The sequence below is a fragment of the Hyla sarda genome, chromosome 12 (genome assembly GCF_029499605.1).
Source record: "Hyla sarda isolate aHylSar1 chromosome 12, aHylSar1.hap1, whole genome shotgun sequence".
Classification (NCBI taxonomy): Eukaryota; Metazoa; Chordata; class Amphibia; order Anura; family Hylidae; genus Hyla; species Hyla sarda.
The window spans coordinates 16,969,223-16,989,188 of NC_079200.1; the positions used below are offsets into that span (position 1 = coordinate 16,969,223).

The 19,966-nt window shown below is 44.4% G+C and overlaps 1 protein-coding gene across 2 annotated transcripts in view; it reads left to right on the plus strand.

Moving 5' to 3' along the window:
- The window catches only part of ACLY (ATP citrate lyase), a 79,727-nt gene that overhangs the window by 40,672 nt on the left and 19,089 nt on the right, over positions 1-19,966 (plus strand). The window contains exons 8-17 of one of the 2 annotated variants that reach the window (XM_056549399.1): positions 2,251-2,369; positions 3,247-3,383; positions 4,262-4,323; positions 4,416-4,533; positions 5,265-5,419; positions 6,938-7,028; positions 9,729-9,758; positions 15,434-15,575; positions 17,343-17,511; positions 17,612-17,716. In XM_056549399.1, coding sequence (XP_056405374.1) covers positions 2,251-2,369; positions 3,247-3,383; positions 4,262-4,323; positions 4,416-4,533; positions 5,265-5,419; positions 6,938-7,028; positions 9,729-9,758; positions 15,434-15,575; positions 17,343-17,511; positions 17,612-17,716 — 1,128 coding nt within the window. The remainder of the gene's footprint in view (positions 1-2,250; positions 2,370-3,246; positions 3,384-4,261; positions 4,324-4,415; positions 4,534-5,264; positions 5,420-6,937; positions 7,029-9,728; positions 9,759-15,433; positions 15,576-17,342; positions 17,512-17,611; positions 17,717-19,966) is intronic. The other variant, XM_056549401.1, reaches the window with a different exon arrangement.

A 19,966-nucleotide genomic window follows, 5' to 3' on the forward strand; every position in this document is an offset into this window, starting at 1 on the left:
TCCTTTTTTTTTTATAGATTTCAGACTCATGCTGGAGTCCTAAATCTCAGATTGCAGCCAGGACACAGACAAACTCCCTGGCAGGGAGCAGTGCTGAGCTTGTCTGTGTCCCGGCTGCAGTCTGAGATTTAGGACTCCAGCATGAGTCTGAAATCTATAATAAGGGCTTGCGGCCAGGACTGGTAGGGAGACCCCTAGCGGTAATTTTAAACATGCTATTGGAAAGTTATTCTACATACATTAATCTATAATATATCAAAAGTTTTTTTTTGTTTTTTTTTATGAAAGGTACCCTTTAACCTAATTCTGTCACTTAGTGCATACTGCATTTTTTTTTATAATTTTTTTTTTTTTTTTTTTGTGGTACTCAGTAGTGCGGCACCTGCTCTTTTAGGGTCCCACAGAGAACTGTTTATTCTTAGAAATGGACCAAGTGTAACAATTGGTCATCTATTGGGTCCATTGAAATGAAGGGACCTGAGCCGGTATAAATCAATATACCGTTTTGGTGATGTATTCCACAACTGTACTGTAGTTTCTGACATGAATGCACTATTGCTGTTTCTTTTTTGTTTTTTAATTAAGTTTTTTGATTCATCGGGGTCTGGGTGCTAATACCCCCACCGAGCGCTAGAAAGAACACAGTTAAAGGGATACTCGGCCCCTAGACATGTAATCCCCCTATCCAAAGGATAGGGGATAAGATGTCTGATCGCGGGGGTCCTGCAGCTGGGACCCCCGCGATCTATGTGCAGTACCCGGCGTTCATTTAGAACGCTGGGTGCGGGGGTCGTGAAGTCACGCCACCTCAGTGCAAGTCTATGGGAGTCTATAGACTTGCATTTAGGGGGCGTGGTGGGACATCACGAGGGGCGTGGCCATGACATCATGAACCTCGCCGCCCGCACCCAGCGCTCTGAACTTAAAGGGGGGTACTCTGCTGCTCAGCGTTTGGAACAAACTTCTGAACGCTGGAGTCGGCGCTGGGAGCTTGTGATGTCATAGCCACGCCCCATCATGATGCATTGAGGGGGCGGGGCATCATGATGGGGTGTGGCTATGACATCACAAGCTCCCGACTCCAGCGTTCCGAACTGTTTGTTCCAAACGCTCAGCAGCAGAGTACCCCTTTACGCCCTCATATATGGGCGTATCTCCTCTATTCAGGAGATAGGTTCTCTATAAAAATATCTATGGGTCCCGAGTAAAACGTACTTAGCTGAGCGCTTCTCCCTGTATATTCCAGTGATCGGTGGGGGCCTCAGCACCCAGACCACGACAGATCAAAACTTGTCAAATGTTAATTTTTTTTCATGACCGTTACGCTCAAAAATAGTACATTGAAGACAATTTGTTCATCAGACTGTGATCAATGGACCAAGACCTAAAGGAAATAGTAGCATTACTTGGTAATGGAACAAGTCCTACGAAAAACTGAAAACGGGTGATGTTTGTGTCCCCATCAATCTGCAGTAAAATGTGTTGTCATCAGGATTACATACTGGAAGAAGAAAATGTTCCGCCTGAATTCATAAAGCATTTTTATGAATTACGGATTGTGTCCCTGCAGTCATTCCATTAGCTTGAGATTCTGTAGCGATGCCAGAAGGCCGCGTATCTCCAGCCCCCACCGCACCGGCTTAACTCAATTTCCTTGTTTTAATAAATCAGTCTTAAGAGTGCCTCTCCTCAAGGTCGCCTCAAGGTGGTTTAAGGCTGAATGACTTGCAGATGGCACAAAGAAAACATAACCTATTGTTAACAATTATGTCAATTAGTTTTCCTATTTATAGGGCTACGGATTCGAGATATAAACCCCTCCATCCCCACAATGTAGTGTTCTGAACTAGAATGCAATATACTTGTGTTATACACTGTATGGACAAAAGTTTAGGGTCCCCTCTTAAACTATGAATTCAGGGGTTTCCCTTAGTCCCATTGCCACAGGTTTATAATCTAGAACAGTGGTCTTCAACCTGCGGACCTCCCTGATGTTGCAAAACTACAACTCCCAGCATGCCCGGACAGCCAACAGCTGAGCAGCGGAGTACTCCTTTAAGAATTTTGAAGGGACTGGTGGGCTACCTTATGTGTGTAAAAAATGTTGTTTTTATCACGTTTTGCCCTTGCTTTCCCATATGATGCCATATCCCCTGTATCTGTGGTAGACAATACTGCACTCTGTAATATATGGTCCTCTACATATAAACCTACAGTTTGGTTGTATCAGACTTTTCCTTTTCCTGACAGGAAGCCTATATTGCGGACTTGGATGCCAAGAGTGGAGCAAGTCTGAAACTTACCATTCTGAACCCACGAGGCAGGATCTGGACCATGGTTGCCGGCGGAGGAGCCTCTGTTGTGTACAGGTAACAGGGCAGCTACATTAACAATTCTAGTGATGGAACACATGGATTCATGGAAATTTGTAGCAAAACTGCCTCCATTTTTAATTATTTTTTTAAATGGGCACTATCATCAAAAGTTATTTTTGCTATTGAACTCCTTCATTGTAAATAAAAAAAAACTTTCTAATGCAGCTTTAGCCAATCATAGATCATCTCACACTGAACTGCTCTGGGCTGTGTGTAGCAGAGTGAGGGAGGAAGTTCTCCCCTGTATGGCTTCAGATGATGTCATGCCTGCTGGGGAACACCCCTTCCCAGTCTGTGAATCTGACTGAGCAGAAACTACAGAGCAATATCAAGGTAGAAAACAAAAAAATAATAAAAATAAAGGCAGGGGGTGGTTTATCATGATGGGGGCAGTGACCTGGGAGGATTATAACATTTAACAAGTTAATGAGAGGGACTCTTTAACAATGTTGTGGGGGATGATTCTCACGTGTTGTTTTATGGCAATCGGAGTAATCCAAAGTTAGTAGTCTGGAGTTTATCTATTATGACCACAAATATTGAGGCTCTTTTCAAAAATACTTATAAAAAAAAAAAACACAAAAAAAACGAAATGTTTACAGAACATTCTACATGAAAATAAAATGGCCATTACAGTAAGTACTCCTTTAAAGACAGAAAACCAGGGCTCAAGTCCTGCAGGAACGCATGGAAACAGAGTTCCTGCACTTTGTCCATAGCAGGAACATTATTCCCATTAGCAGGAGTCCATCAGGACCAATGATCAGCACTTGAGTGGAAATCTTGGGTGAGTTCCCACACTTATTTTTTCCCAGGACTTGACCCCTGCAGAAAACTATTTGGTATTCACGATGTCTTTTCTGTCTTCCAGCGACACCATCTGTGACCTTGGTGGGGTGGATGAGCTAGCAAATTATGGGGAGTATTCTGGAGCCCCAAGTGAGCAGCAGACCTATGACTACGCCAAGACCATCCTGTCTCTTATGACTAGAGAAAAACATCCTGATGGTAAGAGTCCATCTATTGAGAGATCCGTGTAGATTGGTTTTTAAAGGGGTATTCCGGGCAAAAACATTTTATCATAAGACATAAGATGTCTGATCGCGGGGGGGTGGGGGGCATTGGGGGGGGGGGAGGCGGGGCCCGCTACTGAGACACCCCCCGCGATCTCCCTGCAGCACCCGCATTTGATGTTTCTGCTGAATCTCTCCAGTTTCGGAGACCTCCGGCACTGGGGACGTGACGTCACGCCACGCCCCCTCCATTCATGTCTTTGGTTGGGATACACTGTCTTTACATAGGTTAGCCCCTAGTGGTAGGCAGGTCCTCCCTTTTATATAGTAAGTAGCCAAGTTTGAGTAGATAAGTCACTGCTACTTACATCTCCCTGTTCCCTGCAGAGGTGCGCGCGGTGAGTGATGTCATCGCAAGTGCCGCGCAGGACGTCAGCGTCCCGGCATCCTGTGCGGCACATGCGATGACGTCACTCACCGTGCGCACCTCCGCCAGGAAGGCTCGCTATAGGCTTCAGCATATACAGCTGCGGTCTATAGCAGTTTAGTGACGGGGCAGGATAGTCTTGCCCCGTCATATGTGAATTCTTCCGGCATTTAGCGCTGCTTGCCCGAAGCAGGGGCTAAATGCCTGAAGAAATCACCTGACCGGCGCCCGGAACTGCATATGTCGGGCGATACAATTCCCACATCCCTGATGTGGTAAGGGGTCTCAACACCTGGACCCCCCACAATCACAACTGCTGACACATCAGTTTAGTTGTTTAGGGACACCTCTTGGACATAGAAATATTTTACCAAAAGTTTGGGAGTCGGTAATAGATTTTTCGATTTCTCTTCCATTCATACTGTTTGTGTGATGTCTTTGTGTAGGTAAAATCCTTATCATCGGGGGCAGTATTGCCAATTTTACCAACGTCGCTGCAACTTTTAAGGTGAGTTTTCCAAATGTCGTACACAGAAGAGATCGTATCAGATGGATCTTGATTCAGGTTTTACACTTTTTTTTTTTTTTTTTTGGCCGCAGGGTATTGTCCGAGCCATTAAAGACTTCCAGGGACCATTGAAGGAACATGAAGTTATGATATTTGTGAGACGAGGTGGACCAAACTACCAGGAGGGACTCCGTGTGATGGGTGAAGTAGGTGAGTAGCAGAACGAGCGATAAAGGTTACAGGTGTCTTAGATATGTGTCCCCCCCCCCCCCCCCCCAATTGGTAGGAAGGGTGGGCTCCCCCAGTAGGCAGACAGAACCCCAGATAGATATGTCCCCCATTAGGTAGAGCTCCCCCATATTTAGACAGGTCCGCAGATAGATATCACCCCCATCAAGTAGGGCTCCCCAGTAGGTAGTCAGACCCCAGATAGATATGACCTCCATCAGGCAGGGCACCCCAATAGGTAGTCTGACCCCCAGATAGATATGACCCCCATCAGGTAGGTAGGGCACCCCAATAGATAGTAAGACCCCCAGATAGATATGACAGCCATTCGGTAGGGCTCCCCAGTAGGTACACAGGCCCCAGATAGATATGAAACTTCATCAGGTAGGGCTCCCCAATAGGTAGACAGGCCCCAGATAGATATGATCCCCATCACTGATGGGAGTCATATCTATCTGGGGGCCTGTCTACCTACTGGGGAGCCCTACCTGATGATTAGGAAGGTCTTCCCAGTAGGTAGAAAGGCCCCTCTATAGATATAACTCCCGGCAGTTAGGGCTCCTATTTAAACAATGATACCACGTAAGTCAGTGTTCTTCAGCCAGGTTGCCTCCAGCTGTTGCAAAACTACAACTCCCAGCAACAATTGGGGATTAATGTGCTGTATGAAAGACTTGTCAATCTCTTCTTGACGTCTTTTTTATTTTTTGAAGGTAAGACAACTGGAATTCCAATTCATGTGTTTGGTACTGAAACACACATGACAGCAATTGTGGGAATGGCACTGGGCCACAGACCAATTCCAAACCAGCCTCCTACTGCTGCCCATACGGCCAATTTCCTCCTGAATGCCAGTGGCAGCTCCTCAGTAAGTCGGCGATCTCCTAAACCATAAACAGGGGCATTTCAGTTTGTTTTTTTTAAAGGGGTTATCCAGGAAAAAACTTTTTTTTAATATATCAACTTGCTCCAGAAAGTTAAACAGACTTGTAAATTACTTCTATTAGAAAAGAACAACTCAACTTCAGCAGCTCATAAGTACTGAAAGGATTAAGATTTTTTTTTAAGTGCTTTCTGATGACACTTGTCTTGGGAACTGTCCAGAGTAGAAGCAAATCCCCATAGCAAACCTCTTCTACTCTGTGCAGTTCCAGAGACAAGCAGAGGTGTCAGCAGAGAGCACTGTTGCCAGACAGAAAAGAACAACTCAACTTCTATTTTTTTTAATAGAAGTAATTTACAAATCTGCTTAACTTTCTGGAGCCAGTTGATAATAAAAAAAGTTATTTTTTCCTGGAACACCACTTTTAACTTTTCAGTATCGTGCCCCTGATGCAAAGTTACGTTTTAAAATACATTTACTTGTGTACCTGTATGGGGTGGATCAACCCCTTTTTTTTTGTGTTTTCATGGAACCTGGGACCCTCCATGATCTCCTGAACGGGGCCCTGGCAGTCTCCCGGAAGCAGCCGTTCCGACCCACCTCCGTGGCTGACCCCCCCCCCCATGTGTATCTCTATGGGAAACATGGAGGGGTTGTGTCGGCCGGTGCTCTGTGCAGGGGTCAGCATGCCCCCTTCCAGCAGACTGCCGGGCCCCTTTTTTGTATACCTTAATAGAGAATCTTAAAGGAGTTCTGTAGTGAAAGATAACTTATCCCCTATCCTTCGGATAGGGGATAAGTTATCTTTCCCTACAGAACTCCTTTTAAAGGGGTACTCCGGTGGAAACTTTTTTTTTTTTTTTTAAATCAACTGGTGCCAGAAAGTTAAACAGATTTGTAAATTACTTCTTTTAAAAAAAATCTTAATCCTTCCAGTACTTATTAGCTGCTGAATACTACAGAGGAAATGGTTTTCTTTTTGAAACACAGTGCTCTCTGCTGAATCATGAGCACAGTGCTCTCTGCTGACATCTCTGTCCATTTTAGGAACTGTCCAGAAGCAGCATATGTTTTCTATGGGGATTTTCTCCTACTCTGGACAGTTCTTAAAATGGACAGAGATGTCAGCAGAGAGCACTGTGGTCATGATGTCAGCAGAGAGCTCTGTGTTCCAAAAAGAAAAGAATTTCCTCTATAGTATTCAGCAGCTAATAAGTACTGAAAGGATTAAGATTTTTTAATAGAAGTCATTTGAAATCTGTTTAACTTTCTGGCACCAGAGTTGATTAAAAAAAAAAAAATAAATTATAATAATAATAAATAAATAAATAAATTTCCCCCTCAGTGACCCTTTTTAAGATTCTCGAATAACGTATACAAAAAGGGTTTTCTATGTAGACAAACTCCTTTAATTTTCTTTCTTTACTAATTTGGGAGAATACATTAATTACTTTACTGTATCTGATAGATAATGTTTCTATAACCGGATTTACTTTTCTGCAGACCCCTGCACCCAGCAGAACCGCATCCTTCTCAGAATCCCGCCAGGAAGACATCACTCCGGCAAAAAAGCCAAAGCCGACTATACCCAACGGTAATGACATTTTCTCCCATTAGACCTTTAGCTACGTCTTTATTATGTACATGTGACATATGCAATAAAGCGGTGAAATGCGAAACTTACAAGGTCACAGGTCACATCTGTCTGAAGCCCTAGGCCAGGCCAAGGTTTACATTTCCTTGTTTTTTCATTCTTGAGCGCAGTTACTCAATATCCAACACTCCCTCACCGGGTCTTCATTTTTGTCTTTTCTGCCCATTTCTCAGGCCGCTATAAAAGCGATCCTTCCAAAGAATCCGTTTTTTTAAAGGCCGCAACATAAACATTAAAGTGTTTAATTATTTCAGAAAACTTTTTATCGCCCACAGAAGCGTGCGGCTGAGCGCCGTTCCTTCCTGCTGTCTTGTTCTTACTTGCTCTGTTGAATTTCCATGGAGCCCATCTTCAGTGAGCGTCAAAACAGCAGCGAGGAACTGTACTCGCCGAGCGCGTTTTCCTGCCGCTTTCACCATCGTTGGGGATCTCGGCACCCAGACCCCGACCAAGAAAACTTTTAACATGTCCCTAATGTGAACCAAAATCTCTTTGAAATGACACCTTAAAGGGGTACTCCGCTGCTCAGCGTTTGGAACAAACTGTTTCGAACGCTGGAGCCGGCGCCGTGAGCTTGTGATGTCATAGCCCCGCCTCCTCAATGCAAGTCTATGGGAGGGGGCGTGACGTCCGTCACGCCCCCTCCCATAGACTTGCATTGAGGAGGCGGGGCTATGACGTTACGAGCTCCCGGCGCCGGCTTCAGCGTTCGGAACAGTTAGTTCCAAATGCTGAGCAGCAGAGTACCCCTTTAAGTTTTGCACCTTAAGGGTCTATTCACACGTTCAGTATTCTGCGCAGGATTTCAAGTCATTCAGTTTACATTGAAATCTGCATCAGAAAATCCTGCGCATCAAATCTGCGCAGAATACTGTACGTGTGAATAGACCCTTAGGGTACATTCACATTTACAGTATCCTGCGCATATTTGATGCTGCCGATTTTAAACAAAATGATAGAACACCGCATCAGATCGTCAGTTTAAAATATGCAGATACTGTATCTGTGAACACACCCTTAAGAACAAACTTTAAGACCCTGTAGAAGGCTGCGTTCACACAGTGCTTTTTGGTGTGTTGATAACATGGACTCACTCTTTTGATTGATGGACTCCCATATCTGTGAAAGGGGTACTCCGCCCCTTGACATCTTATCCCCTATCCAAGGAATAGGGGATAAGATGTCTAATCTCCCTGCTGGACCCGACGTTCGTTTAGAGCGTCGGGTGCAGCACCGGAGGCTCGTGATATCACGTCTCGCTCGTAACGTCATGGCCACGGCCCCTTAATGCAAGTCTATGGGAGGGGGCGTGACGGGGGGTTGGAGTACATTGCACCCCCCACCCCTCTCCATTCTTTTCATGTTCATTCTTTTGGCGGAATCCGCAAGCAAAGTCCCATTAACCAATACGATTTTGAATTTCAACACTTTTTATTCTGGCAGAGAATTCTGCACAAAGTGCCGCAGATCCACAAATGCGCAAATTCCGTAAAGAATTTCTTCATTGTGAACATACTCTAAAACGTAAAAAAAAATCTCCTGGAATACCCCTTTATTAAATTCACTTTCTTCCATGGCAGACCTAGGAGCCTAGGGTAGACCCAAGGCTGTCATGGTAACCCGTCGGCACTCTACGATCAGGTCACAGGGTACCGATAAGCTGACAGTGATAAAATGACTGACCCTAGCTGCTGCATGTGCTATTGGCCGTGGCATCTAAGGGGTTAAACAGCTGGTAATCTGCGATCCTTGCCGCTGCCAATTATTATTTTTTTTTTGTTGAATTGAAAAACCAAGTATGTAAGAAATAATAGGTGCACAGTTATGGTTCTGTTCTGTAATAGACCATTATATCAGCAGTGAAGGTTATACAGTGATCCCTCAAGTTACAATATTAATTGGTTCCAGGATGACCATTGTATGTTGAGACCAGAACTCTATGGAAACCTGGTAATTGGTTCTGAAGCCACCAAAATGTCATCCAAAAATTGGAAAAAGTGAGGATTAAAGAAAAATAAGTAGATAACTAATATAGATAAAGCAAATCCTTATATATAAAAGAAATAAAGATCTGCTGGAAGCTGTAATCACTGTTTATGTAGAGGACAGGAGCTTCTTCAGGGTCCTGTACAGTACACAGTGTCCTAAAAATGTAGCCGCCCTCACCTGGTGTCCAAAGGAGCAGCTAATCCTGGTACAGGTAAAGAGTACAGAACATGTAATACCTCCCTGTACTGTAGGGGGCGCTACTAGACACCAGCCAGTACATACACTTCAGTAATACAGGTAAAGAGTACAGAACATGTAATACCTCCCTGTACTGTAGGGGGCGCTACCAGACACCAGTCAGTGCATGCACTTCAGTAATACAGGTGTTTCACCAGTGAATGCCCATTCTGATTGGTCGGTTCTTCCAGCCAGTGACACTTTTCACAGATCTGGACTGTCCATAGCATTGTATGTTGAGTCTGGTTTCAAGTTACAATGGTCCAGAAAAGACCAATGTATGTTGAAACTATTGTATGCTGAGGCCATTGTAAGTTGAGGGATCACTGTACAGCCAACAGTGGGGAATGTATAGAATGGGCATCCTTAAAGCGGCCATTACAGGCATGCACCCTAACTTTCTCATTTTAACAGATACAGCGGCTGTACACGGACCAGCTAAAGGTAGGCTAGCAGCTGAGAGCTGGGTGTTGGTTGTACTGTCTCGGTCTGCAGTGTGGTGTTACAACCTAGTGTGTGTATTCTGCTGCCCTTCCCTTCTCATCTATTACTCTTCGCAAAACATGGCTCAGAACCAAGCCGAACCTGTGTAAATACATGGGGTGCATCTCATTCCTCCCTCCAGCAGACCTGGTTCTGCAGTACAGCTCTTGCGTTCGGTCACGCATATATTCATTCTACATCAGTGGTCTCAAAATTGTGGCCCTCCAGATGTTGCAAAACTTCAACTTCCAGCATGCCCGGACAGCCAACGGCTGTCCGGGCATGCTGGAAGCTGAAGTTTTGCAACATCTGAAGGATTTGAACCTGGGTCTCCATTATGCAAGGAAGAGCACATTACCCCTGAGCGATCATGCTGCCTGTAGGAGGTTGTACAGGCAGCATGATAGCTCAGTGGTTATGTGCTCTGTCTTAGAGGATTTGAACCTGGGTCTCGATTATGTAAGGCAGAGCACATAACCCCTGAGTGGAGATGAGCGAACTTACAGTAAATTCGATTCGTCACGAACTTCTCGGCTCGGCAGTTGATGACTTATCCTGCGTAAATTAGTACAGCTTTCAGGTGCTCCGGTGGGCTGGAAAAGGTGGATACATTCCTTGTAAAGAGTCTCCTTGGACTGTATCCACCTTTTCCAGCCCACCGGAGCACCTGAAAGCTGAACTAATTTATGCAGGAAAAGACATCAACTGCCGAGCCGAGAAGTTTGTGACGAATCGAATTTACTGTAAGTTCGCTCATCTCTACCCCTGAGCTATAATGCTGCCTGTACAACTTCTTAGAGGATTCAAGGCTGGATCTCCATTATATAAGGAAGAGCACATTACCCCTGAGCTATCATGCTGCCTGTAAGATGCTGCCTGTAAGATGCTGCCTGTAAGTTGTTGTACAGGCAGCATGATAGCTCACTGGTTATGTGCTCTGCCTTACACACTGGAGACCCAGGTTCAAATCCTCTAAGGCAGAGCACATAACCCCTGAGCTATCATGCTGCCTGTACAACTTCTTAAAAGATTTGAACCTGGGTCTCCATTAGGTAAGGAAGAGCATATTACCCCCTGAGCTATCATGCTGCCTGTACAACTTCTTACAGGCAGCATGATAGCTCAATTGTTATGTGCTCTGCCTTAGAGGATTTGAACCTGGGTCTCCATTATGTAAGGCAGAGCACATAACCTCGAGCTATCATGCTGCCTGTACAACTTCTTACAGGCAGCATGATAGCTCGGGGGGTAATGTGCTCTTCCTTACCTAATGGAGACCCAGGTTCAAATCTTTTAAGAAGTTGTACAGGCAGCATGATAGCTCAGTGGTTATGTGCTCTGCCTTGGAGGATTTGAACCTGGGTCTCCATTATATAAGGAAGAGCACATAACCGCTGAGCTATAATGCTGCCTGTAAGAAGTTGTACGAGCAGCATGATAGATAGCTCAGCGGTTATGTGCTCTGCCTTACACACTGGAGACCCAGGTTCAAATCCTCCAAGGCAGAGCACATAACCACTGAGCTATCATGCTGCCTGTACAACTTCTTAAAAGATTTGAACCTGGGTCTCCATTAGGTAAGGAAGAGCACATTACCCCCCGAGCTATCATGCTGCCTGTAAGAAGTTGTACAGGCAGCATGATAGCTCACTGGTTATGTGCTTTGCCTTACATAATGGAAACCCAGGTTCAAATCCTCTAAGGCAGAGCACATAACAATTGAGCTATCATGCTGCCTGTAAGAAGCTGTACAGGCAGCATGATAGCTCAGGGGGTAATGTGCTCTTCCTTACCTAATGGAGACCCAGGTTCAAATCTTTTAAGAAGTTGTACAGTGCTCGCAGACTTCAGGGGTTATGTGCTCTTCCTCAAATCCTCTAAGATTCATTTGACTTTCACCTGTAGAACAATTCCTACACAGTTTGGCAACATCTGGAGGGCCACAGTTTGAGACCACTATTCTACATGGTATGGTGTATAATGTGCGTTACTAAGCTCCTCCTATTGCTTGGCTAGAAAAGCAGGGTCTGCTCTCGATCTCATCTATTGGCATGACTCCCTGTACACTACTCTTCTGGCTGTGGTTTTCTGTACTTACACTATATCGACATGGAAACGTGGCTCCTCCATATGTCATTCAGCAGTAATGGAGCATTTGGCCATTTAAGAAAGCTTGGTATCCCAAGATATATCCGAAATAAACCACCTGCCACAGTAGAAAACACGTAAATTAGAGACGTTTGAATTGGCCAAGATGGGATCAGACCATTCACAATAGGGGACACCAGCATATGAATTAGGCTACGTTCACACTGCGGAATCGCCGCTCGCTGAATTCAGCGAGCGGAGATTGCGTCTGGCGGCCGACGCTGAAAATACTTCGTCGGTTGGACCGCGGGGCACTGCGCCGTCACCATTGACTGCTATGCGGTCCTCGCAGACTTCCGCGCAAAGAATGAACATGTTCTTTCTTTGTGTAGAACAATTTCCGCCGCTGAAATTCCGCAGTGTGAACGGGTCTCGCGGAAGACCCATTCACACTGATGGTAAGGTTCACTGCGCAGAATTCCGTAGGAATCCCGCAGTGTGAACATACCCTAAGATGGAATCATACCATTCACAGTAAGGGACATCAGTATATAGATGGTTTAGGCGTTCACAATAGGTGACACCAGTATATAGATAAGATGGGATTAGGGCCATTCACAATATGGGGACGGCAGTATAGATAAGATGGGTTCAGACTATTCACAATAGGTGACACTAGTATATACAGATAAGAAGATTGGATCAGACCATTAACAATAGGTGATACCGGTATATAGATAAAATGGGATTAGACCATTACAATATTGGGACACCAGTATAGATAAGATGGGATCACACTATTTAAAATAGTGGACACCAGTATATAGATGGAATCAGGCCATTCACAATAGGTGACACTAGTATATACAGATAAGATTGGATCAGGCCATTCACAAAAAGTGACACTAGTATATACAGATAAGATTGGATTACGCCATTCACATTAGGTGATGAGGTATATAGATGGGATCAGGTCATTCACAATAGGTCACACAATTCACAATAGGGGACACCAGTATTTAGATAAGATGGCATCATACCATTCACAATAGAGGGCACCAGTATATAGATGGGACCAGGCATTCACAATAGGGGACACCAGTATTTAGATAAGATGGCATCATGCCATTCACAATAGAGGGCACCAGTATATAGATGGGATCAGGCATTCACAATAGGTGACACCAGTATATAAATAAAATGGGATCAGACCATTCACATTGGAGGACACCAGTATAGATAAGATGTGATCAGACCGTGTACAATAGATGACATTCACCTTTGGATAGGGGATAAGATGTCTGTGGGCAGAATACCCCTTTAAAATGGTTTAGATAGACGATGTTGGCAATGAGAAGCTGTGAAGTGAAGACAATTTGAAGCGACGTGACTATTCTCTAAGTAACTTTTGCACTTTGGATGTTTTGCTTGACTTGTTTGCTTTCATTGTGGTTTTTTGTCACCAACTCATCTGCAGATTTATTACATCTCTGGGACCTAAGGACCGATCATCCCGTAGATGACTTCCATATTTATTTAGCATTTATAGTCCCCAAAAGAATAATATGATTTGAATATATATGTATCTTCTACTCACAGGATAGGAATCGAGGGCATAATGGGTTTTATGGCATTTTAAATGGTAACTATATATCTACTGTGTTGCCGGCACACTGAACGTGTATCCTGCCGCCACAGCAACATTATAGTTACCTATTAAAGGGGTACTCCGCTGCTCAGCGTTTGGAACAAACCGTTCCGAACACTGGAGCCGGCGCCGGGAGCTCGCGACTTCATAGCCCGCCCCCTCAATGCAAGTCTGTGGGAGGGGGCGTGACAGCTGTCACGCCCCCTCCCATAGACTTGCATTGAGGGGGCCGGGCGTGATGGCATGAGGGGCGGGGCTTTGATGTCACGGGCTCCCGACTCCAGTGTTCGGAACAGTTTGTTCCAAATGCTGGGCAGCACTTTAAACCCTGAGGTTGTTTTTAAAGGAGAGAGATCATTTACAAAAACGTATCCGCTATACCCCGCCATCCTCCGCAAACTCCTGTACGGGGACCCGGCTCTCCCCGGGAACGGAGTGTGTCAACCCCTGCAGGAAGCGGCGGCAGACACGCCCCCTCCATAGAGCTATATAGAGGAGGCATGTCAGCGCGGGCGCTTTGGGCAGGGGTCGACACACTCCATTCCCAAGGAGAGCCGGGTCCCCATACAGGAGATCGCAGTGGGCCCAGCGGTTGGACCCCCTGTGATCTAAGACTTATATCCCCCATCCTGTGGATATGGATATGGTTTTGTACATGATAGTTCTCCTTTATAGGGGATAACATGTCTGATTGCAGGGGTCCGGCCGCTGAGGACCACCACAATTACCCCCATGGCACCCTGCACCACAGAGCCGCCACGCCCCCTCCATTTACATCTATGGGAGGAGACGTGACTGTTGTGTACTAGCTGTCACCCCCCCCCCCCCCCAATAGATATTAATGGAGGGGGCGTGGTGTGACGTGTTCATTAGGGGGATAACCTGTCTAGGGGCGGAGTACTTCTTTAAGCAATGCTCTGAATTGGATAAATATAACTTAAAGGAGTACTCCAGAAGGTGATCCGAATCCTTCCCATTGATCTGGCATCCATTATTCACATTACGGTGAAGCGCCGACTGGAGAAAATTTCTTCTGTCCACCTCACCGATTTATTCCTGCACGTACAACCGTTCCGAGACTACTCCCGGAGGGGTTAGCTCCTGGCTGCATCCCGGCTACCTGCCCGTGGATTGGGCTATATGCATCCTTAGGTGTTATGCTCTAAACATAACACTAAACAGAACACTATCACTTGTCTTTTTCCATTTTATATCGGAGTAACTGCACATTGTTGCGGTTTTGCTGTCTTTTTGTTTTACTTTCAACAGTAGAAAATAGAATAGATATAGAGATACATACCTTCCTTCGCTCCTCCGGTAACCCACTCCGGTCTCCGCCGTGATCTTCTTCCTGGTTGCCGGTGGTCGGTGAGTCATACTGCACCAGCTGTCGGGGCCGAAAACGTCACACTGCCGCTCAGCCTATCGCCGGGACTTCGCTGCGGCCGGTGATTGGCTGAGTGTAGTATTACTCGCTGACCACCAGCAACCAGGAAAAGTATCGCGGCCGAGACCGTAGCGGGTTACCGGAGGCACCGGGGGAGCAAAGGAAAGTATGTACCGGTCTATTTTTTTTACCGACGGCAGTATGGAGGACAATTTTTCCATCCTGGAGTTCTCCTTTAATGGAATGGAATTGGATAAATATAACTTAATTTAATGCAAATCATATTATGAGCTAAGTGAATAGATGACAATCACGAAACCAAAAATATTTATACATCTAAGGCTACGTAGAGGTGTCTAGGAATCCTTAGGCTCTAGGGCTCACTGTGTGTTCTTTGTCTTATGCCACCGCTCTGCTTGGATTCATTGCCGTCTTCGTTGTCGCCATCATTTCATTGTCTTGTGCGCAAGCGAGTTCATCTCAATGTATTTTTTTTTTTTTTTTTAAATACAGCGAAGGCGACTACTCTGTTCAGCCGACATACCAAAGCTATAGTATGGGGCATGCAGACCCGGGCTGTGCAAGGCATGCTGGACTTTGACTACGTATGTTCACGGTCCGAACCATCAGTTGCCGCAATGGTTTATCCTTTCACGTAAGTCTATTACCCTTGGCACTTTTTGTTTACTAATATAGTAAAACCTCTCCAGTAGACCCCCCCCCCCCCCTTCTGGCGAAGACCTTATCCAGACCAGACTTTGTGTGATGGATTTTCAGTTCACCATTCCTTATGGATAGAGGCCTAGAAGACCACTTTTTCAGGCAATTTTGGGTGGTCTTCTCAAGGAGGTTTAGCTGTAAAATGCTTAATATCTGTATGTCGGAAAGACTGAAATAAAACTGTTCCTATCCAAATATACAACTTCCAGCATCCCCGGATAGCCTTTGGCTGGGACTTGTAGTTCACCAACACAGAGGAGCAGCAAAAGGGTATGGAATGTACTGTATAAAGAACTAGTAGTGTTTCCCAACCAGGGTGTCTCAAGCTGTTGCCAACCAGGGGGTGTCAAGCTGTTGCCAACCAGGGTGCCTCCAGCTGTTGCCAGAGTGCCTCCAGCCTTTGGCTGGGATTTGCAGTTCTCCAACACAGAAGAACAGCAAAATTGTATAGAATATACTTTATGTACAATGTACAGTATACAAATCCCATATACCTTGTAGGACAGTGTTTCCCAACCAGTGTGCCTCCAGCTGTTGCAAAACTACAACACCCAGCATGCCTGGACAGCCTTTGGCTGGGACTTGTAGTACTCCAACACAGAGGAACAGCAAAATTGTATGGAATGTACTTTATATGGGATTTGTATGCTGTACAGTGTAAATACCTTGTAGGACAGTGTTTCCCAACCAGTGTGCCTCCGGCTGTTGCAAAACTACAACACCCAGCATGCCCGGACAGCCTTTGGCTGTCCGGGCATGCTGGAAGTTGTAGTTTTTGCAACAGAACCCCACATAGAAGACCGCTTTTTCATGCAATTTTGGGTGGTCTTCTCAAGGAGGTTTCACTATAAAATGCTCAATATCTGTATGTCGGAAAGACTGAAATAAAACTGTTCCTATCCAAATATACAACTTCCAGCATCCCCGGATAGTCTTTGGCCGGGACTTGTAGTTCACCAACACAGAGGAGCAGCAAAAGGGTATGGAATGTACTGTATAAAGAACTAGTAGTGCTTCCCAACCAGGATGTCCCCAGCTGTTGCCAACCAGGGTGCCTCCAGCTGTTGCCAACCAGGGTGCCTCCAGCTGTTGCAAACCAGGGTGCCTCCAGCCTTTGGCTGGGATTTGCAGTTCTCAAACACAGAAGAACAGCAAAATTGTATGGAATGTACTTTACACTGTACAGTATACACATCCCATATAAATACCTTTTTGTAGGACAGTGTTTCCCAACCAGTGTGCCTCCAGCTGTTGCAAAACTACAACACCTAGCATGCCTGGACAGCCTTTGGCTGGGACTTGTAGTACTCCAACACAGAGGAACAGCAAAATGATATGGAATGTACTGTATTGGTGATGTGTATACTGTACAGTATAAATACCTAGTAGGACAGTGTTTCCCAATCAGGGTGCCTCCAGCTGTTGCCAAACTCCAACTCCCAGCATGCCCGGGCAGCCAAAAGCTGTCCGGGCATGCTGGAAGTTGTAGTTTGGCAATAGCTGGAGGCACCCTGCTTGGGAAACCCTGGACTAGGGCTTGTAGCTGCAGGATATGTGTTTTGGACTTAAAGACTATAGTTAAATTGCCCTGTAAATTTAATATATATATATATATATAATATATATTATATAAAATATATATATATATTATATAAAATATATATAAAAAAAAAATTGTATTCACCTTTTTTCCTTTTACCAGTGGGGACCATAAGCAGAAATTCTACTGGGGACACAAAGAAATTCTCATCCCGGTTTTTAAGAACATGGCCGACGCCATGAGAAAGCATCCAGAAGTGGACGTTCTCATCAACTTCGCCTCTCTAAGGTCTGCCTATGACAGCTCCATGGAGACCATGAATTACCCTCAGGTTACTATCGTTCCATAATTTATAGCTATTTTATTAAAGATTTTATTTAAACTGTGTGCTTACTGTGTTTATTTTTTCTTTTGTTTTGTCTCTCTAACAGATCCGCACGATTGCGATAATTGCGGAAGGAATTCCTGAGGCTTTGACCAGGAGGCTTATCAAGATGGCTGACGAAAAGGGCATCACCATTATTGGACCTGCAACAGTAAGAGTTGCATGTAGTAGGGGGGGTATCTGTCTTGAGGGATTATAGTTTTAGGGCAGGGTCACATCGGGTGCATCCGCAGCATATTTCATGCTGCGGATGCGCAGACAGCAGTCACAGAGAGGGACTGCAGAGCGAGCTACTGGCTGCGGCCAGGTAGCTCTGTGTATCGGATTTGCCATTGTAGAAATACGCCGCTATTAGCGGACACACAAAGCTACTCTGCCTCAGCCGGGACCTCGCTCTGCGTCGCTCTGTGACTGCCGTCGGCGCATCTGCAGCGTGAAATATGCAGCAGATGCGCCACATGTGACCCTGCCCTTAGACATTTCCAATGTCTTGGCCCACCTGCCTAAAGATCACCATACAAATAGACCAGCTACATGTTACATTCAGCCTTACTTCAGCTTCTAGTCTACAAGGATCTACGGTGGTTGTAGACTAGAAGCTAAAGGAAGGTAGAATGTAACATCAGGAAATGAACTGTGATCATTAGGCAGATCGGCCAAGAAATGTCAGATATAAAAGTTTTGTAATAACCAGAAACACTGCTAATCCTAACGGAGACACGACTGAAATATATATATATATATATATATGCTCTTAGCCAAGGACCAATCAATACCGATCATACAAAAAGAAGGTTGCAGCAGCACTCTTAGTCAAAAAAATTGAGGCTCTTAGCCTTATATGTGTGTGTGTGTGTGTGTGTGTGTGTGTGTATATATATATATATATATATATATATATATATATATATATATATATATATATATATATATACTTTTATTTTTATTTTTTTGCAATATATATATGTATTACAAAAAAATTATATAAATACATATATATATATATTAAAAAAACAAAAAAATATATATGTATTTATATAATTTTTTTTGTAATACATACATACATACATACATACATACGTACATGAGAGGCTCTTAGCCAAGGACCAATCAATACTGATCATACAAAAAAAGAAGGTTGCAGCAGCACTCTTGATCAAAAAATGGAGGCTCTTAGCGCACTTCGTGCGCTAAGAGCCTCCATTTTTTGACCAAGAGTGCTGCTGCACCCTTCTTTTTTGTACACTCTTTATTTGCCACAGCAGCGTGCACACGTGTATTAGGTAGTTATGCTGGCTATTTTTCTTTTTTGTTTTTGCTAATCAATACCGATCTGACCAAACTGACACCTATACCCAAGGTGACCCAAAAAAGGAAAGAATGCAATAAAATATTATTGGCGCTCAAGGTCACGGATATATGGTATGAATAATATTTACTATTTATTATAGAATATAATTAATTCTAAATAGAATATAATTCATACCTATACACTGAGTCCATATATCCGCGACCTTGAGCGCCAATAATATTTTATTGCATTGACTACTGAAAGGTCACGCTTCAAAGCACTACTATTCTTTTTTTTTTTTTTTTTTTTTTTTTTACTGACTTTTGACGTGTTGGCAAAGTTTTGTGTGTGTATGGATTTACAGAAAGTCTTTAAAGGGGTACTCCGGTGGAAAACCTTTTTATTTTTTTTTTTTTTACTTTCAATCAACTGGTGCCAGAAAGTTAAACAGATTTGTAAATTACTTCTTTTAAAAAAAAATCGTAATCCTTCCAGTACTTATTAGCTGCTGAATACTACAGAGGAAATTCTTTTCTTTTTGGAACACAGAGCTCTCTGCTAACATCACAATCACATTGCTCTCTGCTGACACCTCTGTCCATTTTAGGAACTGTCCAGAGCAGCATATGTTTGCTATGGGGATTTTCTCCTACTCTGGACAGTTCTTAAAATAGACAGAGATGTCAGCAGAGAGCACTGTGCTTGTGATGTCAGCAGAGAGCTCTGTGTTCAGAAAAAGAAAATAATTTCCTCTGTAGTATTCAGCAGCTAATAAGTACTGGAAGGATTAAGATTTTTTTTAAATAGAAGTAATTTACAAATCTGTTTAACTTTCTAGCACCAGATAAAAAAAAAAAAGTTTTCCACCGGAGGGGTATTCTGTCCAAAAACATCGCGGGGGTCCCCGCCACTGGGGACCAACTGCCCCCCCTATAAGCCCACATTCTATACCGGCTGCTGCTCCGGTCTCGGAAACCTCTGTGTTTCCGGGACTGGAAGTGTGATGTCATGCCACGCCCCCTCCATTCATGTCTATGGGAGGAGACGTGACAGGACCCCTGCAATCAGACATCTTATAAGGGGATAAGATGTCTTTGGCAAGAATACCCC